The sequence below is a fragment of the Canis aureus genome, chromosome 13, assembly GCF_053574225.1.
Source record: "Canis aureus isolate CA01 chromosome 13, VMU_Caureus_v.1.0, whole genome shotgun sequence".
In the NCBI taxonomy this organism is placed as follows: Eukaryota; Metazoa; Chordata; class Mammalia; order Carnivora; family Canidae; genus Canis; species Canis aureus.
Window position 1 is genome coordinate 14301875 of NC_135623.1, and position 12834 is coordinate 14314708.

The following is a 12834-nucleotide window of genomic DNA, read 5'->3' on the forward strand; positions in this document are numbered from 1 at the left end:
GGTCACTGCAGCCCTCCTCACCGCAGGTGTCCTTCTGGGTCTGGGGCCACTGACTGAGAAAGAGGCTCTCTCGACCCTTCGTCGGCTCCTTGGTGCCAGGGTTCCATTCTACATCAGGGGGAAACTGAGTCAACGGCTCCGGGAGGCCACCTGCTAAATGTGGGGAGCACTTTCTTGTAGACAAAGTGATAGGGCCTCCCTGGAACACGCCCTGGGGCTCCAACCACTCTGGGGTCTCCCTCCCAGTCCAAGCCAGGCCTAGTGTCCTCGCTAAAGCTCTTTGTAGACCACTGCCCATTGCAGTCTTCCCCTCCCACCCACATGAACCCACTCACCCACCCATCCACCCATCATACCTGGACCCACCACTCATCCATCGTACCTGGACCCACCCACCTGTCCATCGTACCTGGACCCACGACCCATCCATCATACCTGGACCCACCCACCCATCCATCCATCCATCATACCTGGACCCACCACTCATCCATTGTACCTGGACCCACCCACATGTCCATCGTACCTGGACCCATGACCCATGCATCATACCTGGACCCACCCACCTGTCCATCATACCTGGACCCACGACCCATCCATCATATCTGGACCCACCCACCTGTCCATCGTACCTGGACCCATGACCCATCCATCATACCTGGACCCACCCACCCATCATACCTGGACCCACCACTCATCCATTGCACTTGGTTGGACCCACCCACCTGTCCATCGTACCTGGACCCATGACCCATCCATCATACCTGGACCCACGACCCATCCATCATACCTGGACCCACCCACCTGTCCATCGTACCTGGACCCATGACCCATCCATCATACCTGGACCCACCCACCCATCCACCCACCCATCGTACCTGGACCCACCCATCCATATCCCCCATCCATCCATCCATCCTCCCTTCCTTCCATCCAAACTTCTTTCCTCCCAATTACCTTTGTTTTTGTCTCTCTTTCTTCCTTCCTTCCCTCTTCCTCCTTCCCCTTTGCCCTGCTTTCTTTCCTTGCTACCTTTCCCCCTGTCCATCCACAGGGCCAAGCTTGGGAACGCAGAGCTGCCTCCAGGGCACCCCTCCCCCACTCCTCCGTGGGGGGACCTGTGCGCCTATAGAGCATGTGGCCTCACTGAGGTCCGGCCCTGCACCACGGACAGGACTCCTGCTTCGTCGCTTACAGGGGATCCAGCCCAGTCGCCAGTGCCAGGCCCTGACCTGAGTCCTGAGGACACTGTGATGAGTCAGAGCCAGACTCAGCCCTGCAGGAGCTCACAACAAGAAGGGAGAGAGAGACAGACCCAGAAATAGCTCCAGGACAAGGCAGATGGGGACCGTGAGGTGACAGAGGGACACAGTGGGAGAAGAAGGTGGCTGGGGCAGCTTCTATCTGAGAGGGTCAGAGGGTTTCCAGAAGGAAGTGGGCCTACAGCGAGGCCCTATATCCGGGAGTACGGGGAGACGGCGCGGGGGTGCTGGCGTCGCAGGCACAGCGAGGGCCTGTGCTCACGGTGCGCGTGGTCGGGCCAGGCCCGGGGCTCTCTCCAGACAGACAGAGTGGCCCCGGGTGCGAGGGCACCGCCTGGACCCCCCAGAGTCCCCCTCAGCCGTGATTTTTTACCTCGATTTCCCTTTGAGCAAAGGGACTCATTCTTCAAACTGAATGAACTATGGGCGGGATTGTGTTCATGTGGGTCTGTTTCGAGGAAGGACCCCTCGCCCCCTCTCAGCCTGGAGGCTTTGCAGGTGTCCTCGGGCCTTGGCTGGGAAGTGCCCCGGGTCACTCCGTGGCGGCTGGACCCTGCTGGGCGTGGGTCTGCTCCCACCCGCTGTTGCCCCAGCGAAGCCCAGGGGTCCCACCGCTGGGTCTGGACGGGACTGGGCTGGGCCTCCTCGCACCAGCAGCACAGGACCGACTGCGCCAGCCCCCGCCAGTTCAGACGACAACGACATTTTTAGCAAAACATGTCCCGAGAGTCCCTTGCGAGAGCATCTCTGGTTGCCGAGTTTAGCCCGCGGCCGGGGCGCTGGAACGACGGTGGCCGCTAATTATAGCCCTTCCCCTGGGACCCACACACCTGCAGGCGCTCGCACACCTCCTGCCGCCCGGAACACTCCTGCCACTCACGCACCCCAAAGCTCTCTTTCCTGGCGCCCGTGACGCAGACGGACACACAGACGCGCGCACGCGCTCCCGCCTGTCGCCGCCCCGCCTCACGGGACGGACACCCCCACGCCCACATTGCCTCTTACAAACACTCACACCTGGAAAGCTCCCTCGGCCGCACGGGGTGGGACGGGGATGATGGGGCCACCTCCAGCCCAGCAGCCCCCCACCCTGCCCCGTCAGAGAGCTATCCGTGCATCCTTCCTGGAGGAGGAGGTGGCAGGAACGACCCTCGTGGGCACAGCTCCCAAGAGCCTGCTGGGTGCCAGAGGCCATCCCGGGACCTGGAGTTGGGCCAGCGTCCCCGAGCTCTGACGCCTCTGCCTCCCCACCACGTTCTGCTGTCCCCTCAAGGTCATGGGTCGGGCCCTCCCCACCCGGCGCTGCATCATCCATCCACGCTCCTCCATCCGTCTGCCCTGGGGCCGTCCAGTCTGAGCGGCTGGGTCAGGACGGGCGCCCAACACGCGGAGCCTAGGAGCGGGGTTCCTGGGGCACCCTGGTGTGGGGTGTGGGCTCTCGGAAGCCCCGGGGAGCCGTCCTGGGCTGCACGCCAGGGCCTGGCACCTTCACTCCCAGAGCCCGGATGGAGGACACGTCCCCTGTCCAACGGGCGGGGCTCAAGGCCCCTGTGTTTGCTCCCCAGGCTGCCCCCCCCAGCACCCATCGCGGGGCCAGCGCTCCCGTCGGCACACAGACGCTGTGCACCTGTGCTGCCCCGACCGGCTGTCCACCGGTGCCTCCCCGCGGGCCCCACTCACCCACGAGCGGACGCCCCTCCGTGGCCGCGTCAGCCTCGGGCTGGGAGCAGATCTTGGCAAACACCGGGAGCTGCCTCTTCTGAGCGGGGAGCTCGGGGAGCTTGTCAGGGGGCGCGGACAGGGGGGCCGGCGGGGGCGGAAGCAGCAGGAGCGAGCCGAGCTCCAGGGCGTCCCTGGGCCCCGGGCCGCCGAGCGTGCCGTTCTGCAGGAAGCCTTCCTTGATGGCCCTCGTGTGCTCCTGCACCGCTCCGATGTCAGGGGCCTGGCTGGTGGCCGACGGCTTCAGCGGGATCTGCGCCAGAAGCCTGCCAACCTCCGAGTTGGGGGCCCCCGGCGCGCGGCCCCCCGCATCCGCCCCCTTGACGCTCTTGACCTTGGCAGCGCGCAGAATGCCCGTCACCGTGGACACGACCGAGTCACAGTCCAGCCGGCCGCTGAGGACAGACATGGCCACCTTCGGCTCCCGGAGCGTGTCGCCGGCTGCGATGGGGGCTCCCGGGCCCTCGGTGCTGCCTGCCCCCCGGGGAGGCGCGGGCAGGCGGGGAGCCGGCGGTCGGGGCCCCGCAGGCGGCGGGCTCTCTGTGACGAGGATGAGGTGCTCCTGGGTCAGGCTCAAGAACTCCTGCTCCACCAACAGGGAGATCTCGTCCTTGCCATGGCGGGGCTCCGGGGCTCTGCAAACAGGTCAGAGAGGGCGGCTGGAGTGCGGGCTCACTGGGGTGGCTCCCAGAAGGTGACGGGGAAGGCACATCGCTGCCCGGGGACAGAGGCCTAGTGCTTTCTCAGGGAGGAGCCAGCTGGGCAGTGGGTTCCCAAGGCCCGCAAACGCCAAGCCCGCCGCGGGAGCCCCGATCCAGGAAGCAGGACTTCGGGGTCCCCCCCAGGGAGCCTTCCTTTCAGCTCACCACCCCCCCACCATGTGGAAGGGCAGCCCCACAGGGGTCAGGAGAGAGCCTGCAGCTCTGAGCACGGAGGCCGAGCCCGGGGAGCCCCAGGCCCACGGCTGAGGCTGGGAGACTCGGGGAGGGCCCCGCACGCCCCTGGGCAGGTGCAGGTGCGCCCAGCACGTGGGCGGGGTCAGCACGGAGTCAGAGATCCCGGGTGTCTACACCTGTGTCAGCCGGGCTACAGCCTGGAGTTCGCATCGTGGCCCCGCCCCCGCCCAGTGCGGCCCCTGACCAGACCTCAGCCTCTGGCGGAGCCCCAGCATCTCCCCGGCCCACGGCCAGCTTCCACCTGCACCCCAAGCCCCAGGCCCCGTTGGACCCCTGATGGTCAACACCAGCCTGGTGGAGCTGTTGGACCCACGAAGCCCGGGCTCCTGCTGTCTGGCTCCCGCCAGGTGTGAGAGAGGAAGGCAGCCCGGCACTGCCTCGAGGAGCAGGCCCCATCCTCTCTGCTGTCCGTGTAGACGAAGCGGTCTACAAGGAACCTTCTGGAAGCTACTCCATGCCCCCCCGGGGGGGGGGGGGCGCCGAGGCCCACGGAGAAGGGGCTGGGCGAGAATGGAGGTGCCCATGGGGAGGCCCAGGGTGCACTCCCACCTCAGTCCTTCCCCATGCCGCCCCCCGTGTGGAAGCCCACACCCGCCCCCTGCGCACGTGAACAAGCATGCACACGCAGGGATGGGTCTGGGGCCATCCCAGACGCGGGGAGAAGGCACAGGCCCCGTCCCAGGGGCTTCCAGTGGCGCCGGGCTCCCCCCAGCTGCAGGGTCCTCAGAGGCCCGGGGTCCTGGGAAAGCAGCTGGGAGGCCAGGGCTCCCGGGAAACACGGGGACAGGCCTGGCACTGGCCTCACGCCTAAGCCGCCCGTGCCCCCTCATTGCTGGCCTCGCATTGCAGCTGCAGGGTCGGGAAGAAGCAGACCCCAGCTAACCGGACCAGGGCCCCGGGGCCCCAGCACCCACTTCGTGTCTGGGCCACAGGAAGGCACTGGAAGCGCCATGTGATCCAGTGTGAGGCTGCGGGGAGGCTCCCCGGGGGTGAGCTCCGGGCCCGGCTCCCGGGTCCTTTCGCCCTCTCCTCCCGCCTCCCCTGCTCCCGGCCCTCTCCGTCCCACGTCTAGACGGCAGCTATAAATAGGACCCACTCTCACGCGCTGTCCCTGCCGACAGTCATAATAAAGGGGAGCCCCCCCCCTTGTTGCTCGTCCGCCTCCTCCTCCTCCTCCTCCTCCTCCTCCTCCAAGGGAGCAGGTGAGGCTCAGGCCACAGACGCCGGCGCGGGAAGCACCAGGTTTGGACTCGTCCCTCTACAAAAACACGTGCAAAGCGAACTGTGTACCAATAGGTTTTTTTTTTTTTTTAGGGAGACCCACTACAATTACATCCACCTCAGGACATCGTGGTCGCAGTATTGTGGTTTATACGCAGATAACAGCAACAGCAAGATGAATCCTTATCTCTTGGACGTACATGCGAGTGTGCCTGAGAGTCGCTGCAGGGGGAAGACGTGGGGCACGGATGGGGCAATAGGCCGGACGCAGACCACCACTGGGACTGCGTGTTGGCAGGTACGCGGGCTCATCGCCGACAGTTCGCTCTACTTCAGGCTATGGTTTTGCATTTTTGTGTGTGTGTTTGTTTTGTTCTTTTTTTTAAATACAGACGTTACGCGGTAGCTGCGCACGGAAACCGTGTCGCCGCGGAAACTGCAAGGACAGGTCCAGGTGGATTCTAAAAGACCCTCAGGACCCCGGGGTCCCTGTATCCAAAACCACCCATGGGCGGTTCCTAGTCAGCGTGGGAGACCGTCCAACCCCATCCCTGACCCAGGGCGCAGCAGACACTGAGCGGGATTCCCTGTTCTTACTGCTCTGGACGTGTCCCTGCGTCCCAGAGACTGCCGTTCCCAGAGAGGTCGGTGAAGCGGCAAGGACAGAGGGTCCCCGGGGCCCAGCGCGCCCGGCCCTCCCTCCGGCCAGCCTCTGCAGCCCCCTCTTGCCCTCGCATCGCTCACGATGCAAGGGGAAGAGTCCAGGCACCCCCGCACACGCCGGCTCCTCGTCCTCTCCACACCCCCGGGCAGTGGACGCCCTCATCCCCAGGTACAGGCGGGCAACACGAGCCTGGAGGAGGCCCGAGAGCCTGTCGCCTAGAGAGCGGGGCGAGGCGGGTGGGCCCAGCTGCCTTCACCACCTCCTCCGACCCCACCCGGCTTCCTTTCCAGGACTAACCGCTCCCTGGCCCCTGGCTGAGCTCCGTTCTGCAATTTGAATGCAGGCGGGGCCGTTGCTGGCCCCATCCCATCACCCCATCCCATCACCCCAGGCTCTGGAGGCCCGTCCCGGTGAATCCCGAGCCGTCATCCGCAGCATCAGCTCCGCATCGGCTGCACATCCCATAAGCGCATCTTCTGGATCATCCTCCAATTTACAGACAGAAATGTCGAAAGGAACGAGCCCAGGCCCGAGCTTTGGAGATGCTGCCAGAGCCCCCCCCCAAACACACACACACACACACACACACACACACGGAGTCGGCCTGGCCGTCATCCTACATCCATGCTCCGGGGGAATGAGTCAGTCCAGTCGCTATCAGCCCATGCCCTCTTGTCCAATGACAGCCTCCATCAAGCACCTCGCCGTGGTCAAGACTCCTCTCCCGGGCACGGGTCCCTCATCAAGGGTGTCCCTACCTGCCTGCGGCTGCCCCACCCACCAAACAACCAGATTCCTTCGTCCTTGTCTATTCTAGAGAACCACACGCCTGCAGAGTCAGGGCATCCTCAGGACTCACATCAATCCATCCATTGCTCTGCTGAAGTCCTCGGGTGGACTCTGACTACGCGCAGGGTACAAATCCAGGCTCCGTTCTGACCATCAGGGCGGTAGGCAAAGTGGCCCCGTCGCCCCTCCTGCTTTGACCCCGTCGGTCATCCAAGCCATGTAGGCCTGAAAAATACTCCTTGGCGTAGTAGGCCAGGGTCATTCCCGCCCCAGGGGCTTTGCGTCTCCTACAGAATGCGAGATGGTCCCCTGACTGCTTCTCCTCATCATTCGGGCCTAAGTTCACGTGTCCGACTCCCAAAGTAGCCTTTTCTACCTGTTTTTGATGTGCACCACCCCCGCCCCTGCTAGGCATGCCGAGCCCCACAAGTCTGCTTCCCCTCCTCGGCCGTGAGCCATCGCAGCACCTTTCTCCCCATGACAGCAGCGCCTCCCTGACGGCCAGGGCTCTACTGCTCAGCACAGAGCCCAGGGTCCAGGGCAGGGCCCGGCGTGTGGCTCCAGCCCAGGTGGGCCCGTCGAGTCCATGAGAGCAGAGGCTCACGAAGCCGTCTTCCCTGCGTGGTCCGTCTGTCGCGTCGTGGCATCGAGGGCTCTGTTGCCTGAGGCTGCTCAGCTCCGCTCCTTGCCCAGGCTGCAAACTGGCCCCGCTTCCGCTTCCCGGCTCCCGCCTGAGGCCTGGCACTGCCTGGGTCAGACGACACCTGTGTCGCCCGCCCAGGGAGCTCCCCAGCTCTGCACAGCGGGCTCCATGTGGAGCCCGCCCGAACTTCACAACCCCCCCACCCCGGGGGGTTCCCAGCAAGACGCTTTTGTTCTTCCTACGACTTCACCTGGTTCCATGTCTGCTCCTCTGCGTTTCCTGGAATCTGCCTTTTCTTCTCTCTTCCTAAGAAGTTTTGCCGATCCTGGCGCCTCTCCCATGCTATTTGCTTTCTCCTTTGAGTTGGTTAAAAAAAAGAACAAAAAAAAAAAAAAAAAAAACCACCGTAAAATCTGCCACAGTGAATCATTCAGGAGGTTTACCCCAGCTCCCAGACGCGGACAAAGGAAGAGGCCGGGATGGGTGCTGTGACTGCAGCGGCTGCCCCCACCTCCAGGAGTGACAGGTGCCCCACGGCCGCTCCGGACGCGAGTGCTGCGCGTGGTTTCTGCATTTGCCGCGGACGAGGTCATATAAAAATAAAGGCTATTGACTGGTTGGCACCCCTTCCCAGAAATAATGACTAAGCAAGTGCACTGCGAGCTCCCAGCAGCGGTTCTGTGTACACGATAACGCAGAGCAAAGATGAAAACTGCTATTCATCAGAGCCAGACAACGGAAAGATGCGGGTGGAGAATTGTCAGCGCCGCAGGAGGACACCCAAAACAAATAGTTTTCTCCCCGCCGTGGCATTCCAGACCGACGGCAAACGTGGTACCCGGGCCGGGTGTCTGTGCAACGTGGCTCAATGTGAAGGTCCCCGGGCCCTGCACAGACCGGGCCTGAGTGGCGGGCGCTCTGCAGACAGACCTCCTGGCCGAGGCTGAGCTCCCGACCCGCGCGGCCGGAGCGGCAGAGGGTAGCGGCCAAGAGCTCAGTCCCTGGCAAGGGGCAGAGGCAGAAGGACACCCCCGCGGGTTAACGGGGACGACTCATCACGCACGTTGGCTGACGGGTCCAAGCTGCAGGTCCCGGGTCACCAAATAATAAGGCTGATTATCAGTTAGCTCTCCACAAGCTAACTCACCGGCCTGGCCCCACGCTACGTGCTGTCCACACCAAAGTCTCCTTGTAATCCCCACAACAGCCCCAGTGAGGCCGATCGATCGTACTAACAGCCCCCGTCTTATCACGCCCTCCTGTGCCTGGGCCCTTTGGCAGCTTTCACCCGCCTTGACCCAGGAATAAGCAGAGATACCGAGGGATAAACGTAATCAAGGAGGTGGAAGACCTGTGCTCTGAAAACCATAGGACGCTGTTGAAACAGATTGCAGGTGACACGAACAAACGGAAAGATATGCCGTGCTCGTGGATTGGAGGAATTAATGTCGTTAAAACGTCCGTAGGGCCCAGAGCAGCCGGCGGCTAGTGCGACTTCTGCTGAAATACTATAACACGGAGACAACAAAAAAGTCCGAATGGGACGGGATGAGCGCTGGGTGTTATTCTGTATGTTGGCAAATTGAACACCAATAAAAAATAAATTTATGAAAAAAAAAATCCGTATGGAACCACGGAAGACCCCAAATAGCCGGAGCAATCTTGAGAAAAAAAAAAAAAAAAGGAGGAAGCTGGGGGTATCATGCTCCCAAATTTCAGACCATACAGCCCCGAGCCATCGTGACCAAAACGCTACAGACACATGGGCCAGTGGAACAGGATGGAGAGCCCAGAGATAAAGTGGTCCATCAATCTGCAGAAAGGAGGCGACAGTGGACAACGGAGAAAAGACCGTCTTTTCGATAAATGCTGGTGGGAAAACTGGACGGATACGTGCGGAAGGGTGAAACCGGACCACGTTCTTATGCTGTCTGCAAGAATAGGCTCGAGATGAATTAAAGACCCTCATGGGGACGCCTGCATGGCTCAGCGGTTGAACACCTGCCTTCGGCCCAGGGCGTGACCCTGGGGTCCCGGGATTGAGTCTTGCGTCGGGTTCCCTGCAGGGAGCCTGCTTCTCCCTCTGCCTGTGTCTCTGCCTCTCTCATGAATAAATAAATAAAATCTTAAAAAAAAATACCAAGTGCTGGGGAGGACCTGGGGACAGGGGGGGCCCTGCACATGGAACGCAAAGGGGTGAGGCTGCTTTGGAGAACGGTGCACAGGCTCCTTGAGAAGCAGACCAAATAGCTGGCGCCTGGCAATGCTAGTACCGGGCACCTACTGGAAGAAAGTGAGGACGCTGATTTGGAAAGATGTGCGCATCCCCGTGTTGACTGCAGCATTCTTTACGACCCCAAGATAGGGACGCCGCACAGGTGTGCACCAGCAGATGGATAAAGATGTGGGCCATGCACAGGCTATCGCTTGGCCGTGAAAGAGAATGGGATCTTGCCATCTGTGGCCCCACGGGTGGGACTCCAGAGCCTTCCGCTAAGGCACGTCGGGGAGACAAACACCAACGCCGTCTGATTTCACGCGCACACAAAATCCGAAAAACAAAATGAAGGAACAAACCAGACAACGTGGAAACGGGCTCAGACGCCCGGAGGCTGCCAGAGGTGGGGAGGCAAGGGGCAACATCGTGGAGGGGGGATTAAGAGTCACGAAGTCTCCGTCATGAAATACACGAGTCACAGGGGTGCAAAGTGCAGCGTGGGGAACGCTGGCCATGCTGTGCGCAGTGACCTGGCACGGCGACAGGTGGTGATGGGACTCTGGGCTGCCGTTTTGTGGCGTCCGTGGGTGTGGAAGTCCCTAGGTCATACCAGCCGAGGCTCGGGTGGCATGGCGCGTCGACTACATCACAATGGGAATATAATCCACATCCAAAAATACATTAAATACATCAAAGAAAAAGCAACGAGCAGAGATTCATAAAGCGCATGGACGGTGGGGCTTCCTGGCTGGTGTGTCCTGGTAGGCACGTCTGGTCCGTGGGAAGGAGCGAGCAGAGGCTGCCAGAGGAGAGCGCACGGGAGTCTCAAGGGAGTGGAAAAAGCCTCCGACAAATGACAAGCGTAGGGAAAGCTGTGGGGGAAGGCGCAGAAGGAGCCCCGGGGGCAGGCGGGGAGCAGCTCTCCAGACACACAGATGCGGCCAGGGCTCTGCTGCATGGGCGGGCCTGCTGCTCAAGCACGTGGGGCGTGGGGCGACCTTGCAGGTGGGGGCAGGGGCGCCGGGGTGATGCTCCAGGACTGGACTCTAAAGGCGCAGACATGCCAGCAGGGAAGCCCCAGGCTCTGGGAAGAGGGACCTTCCTCCAGGGAGCAGCCTCTGGGGTCTGAGCCACGACTGGCGCGGGTCTTCGAGGTGCCGCACTTGTCCTCACAACCACTGTGACGCACGGGTAGCGTCTTTGTTCCCGGCTTAGGACAAGGAAACCAAGGCTCGGGAAGTCCGGGGGTAGAGTCAAGGTCTCCCAAGCGCATCTGGTGTTGCAGCAGGGAGGGACCCGAGGCCCCATGGCGGCAGGCCTCACCCATAGCTATGACCCTACAAGGGCCGGAGACGTGGGCGCGGCGGCTGGGCCTTTGCAGTCAGGCCCATGCCCCGGGCGGGAGCCAGGCAGGACATAGGAGCGTGGGCACGAGGTAGGACCTGGGGGGGGGGGGTGCAGGGGGCTGGGGGGCCTCCAGGGGAGGCCCTCATCGCGGGGGCGGAGGCTCGGGCTTGGCCGAGGGTGCTGGACACTCGGGGTCTTCCTGGCGCCATCACCCACTCAGGGCGCCCGGCCGGAAGGGACGGCGTGTCCGTGCACGCTGCCTGTGTCCTCCTCAGCCTCACCTGTCCTCCTCTCCTCCTCTGGGACTCACCCAGCTGCCCCAGGCATCCCTCCCTGCACACACAGCACAGCACCCCCCTGCGCCCCGTGCACACACACCGCCACAGCCTCATGCACAACCCGCAGGAAGGAAGGGACAAGGGTGGATTCACCGCGCACGCTGGGCCTGGGCTCCGAGCGCATTCAGGTTTGGGGCCGGAGCACCTGGGGACCCGCCTGGCTCTGGCGGCAGAGGGGCCTTCAGAGGCTTGACCTGCTGCCCGCCTCCGTGCCTCCGACCTCGGACTGGAGAGGATTAAGTGAGGCGCCACCGAGGCAGTGGGTAAACTGTGAGGAGCGCTATGCAAATGTTAGCAGCTCGAGGAGAGCGTGTGGGGGGAGCTGTGGGGAGCGGCTGCAGGCCTGGAGCCCTGCCGACCCTCCACCGCCCAGCCCCACCCCCCGCCCAGGCACATCGGGGTGCACGGGGGCGGGGAAGGCCTTGGGACCTCGGTCTTGTCACACGCCTGGCGGAGGAGGCCACCCTGCGACCTCCCCCAGCTACCCCAGGCCGAGGCCCGCGTCCCGCTCCCTCCTGAGCAAAGGCCCGTGCCCTGCGTAGACCCCGCGCTGCACCATGTCCTTGGCACAGCCGGCAGCTTGCTCAGGGACTTTCGGGCTCCTGCCTCGGGCTCCTCGGAAAGCTGTGTCCCTTTTAAACCTGAGCTTCTGTCCTCTTTGACCCCAAAGTCCCGGGGGACTTGCGTGCACGTGCACAGGAGTCTCTTGGGGGGACTGTTCCAAACGCAGACCCGGGGCCTTCCTGGGAGGCCTAGTCCCCTTTTGCCCTTTTGAGCAGGTGACCCTCCTCCACCCCCATCCCTCGCGGCCTTGAGGCAGGTGAGACACCCAGACAGGTGCGTACTGCCCCAAGGTCGGGGGGGGGGGTGCAGAGGGGAGCCACACCTGCCACCGCCACCCGCCCCTCGTCCTGCGCCCCCTCGCTGCAGGGTTTCGGGGCGACGCCTTGCGCTGCGACTGCAGGTGCCAGGGCGAGAACTTGGCAGGAAGGGAGCTTCGGCGGCAGCGGCGCAGCGATGGAGTGATTTGTATTGTTCAAATTATCTTTAAAACTTTTCATTTGAATCTGTTTAATAAGAGAAGGCTTACCCTTAGGAAGACATATATATATATATATATATATATATATTTTTTTTTTTTTTTTAATGTGACTTGGGAGCTGAATTGGAAAGAACGTTGCAACAAAGATATTAAAAAGGGGATTAAACCAAACCACCGGTGGCCCATCTCCACAGGCTCCCACAACCTGCAACGCAGCTCCCGAAACCATGAAATTAAATTAGAAAAGGGGGACACGGGACGTGGGACGTTAATCAGGAGTCGCCTCCCCTCTGCCACTCCCGGCTCCCGGCGCTGAGCAGACACAGAAGGGCCACCCGGGGGGGGGGGGGGAGGGGGGTGGCTCCTTGCCGCCCCACAGACCTCCTATCCCTGCTCCGCCCCGCTGGGCGAGCCGCCTCAAGCCTGAGCCTCAGTTTCCTCACCTGTGAAACGGGAGCGACATCGACCCTCTACGGGGAAGAGCTGCTAAGACAGGGAGCTAAACCAAAAATTAAAATATAGAGCCTGCCGGGAGGAGCACTGGGTGTTTTTAACTATATGCTGGCAAACTGAATTTAAATTAAAAAAAAAAAAAGTTAAATAAATAAATAAATAAATAAATAAATAAATAAATGTGA

General features: G+C 62.1%; 1 protein-coding gene across 1 annotated transcript in view; it reads right to left on the reverse strand.

Annotated features, from left to right (window-relative positions):
* C13H1orf94 (chromosome 13 C1orf94 homolog) overlaps positions 1-12834 on the reverse strand; it is a 35973-nt gene that overhangs the window by 14144 nt on the left and 8995 nt on the right. Inside the window, 2 exon segments of the mRNA XM_077844848.1 lie at positions 2-108; positions 2940-3613. Of these exon segments, the coding sequence (XP_077700974.1) occupies positions 2-108; positions 2940-3613 (781 nt within the window).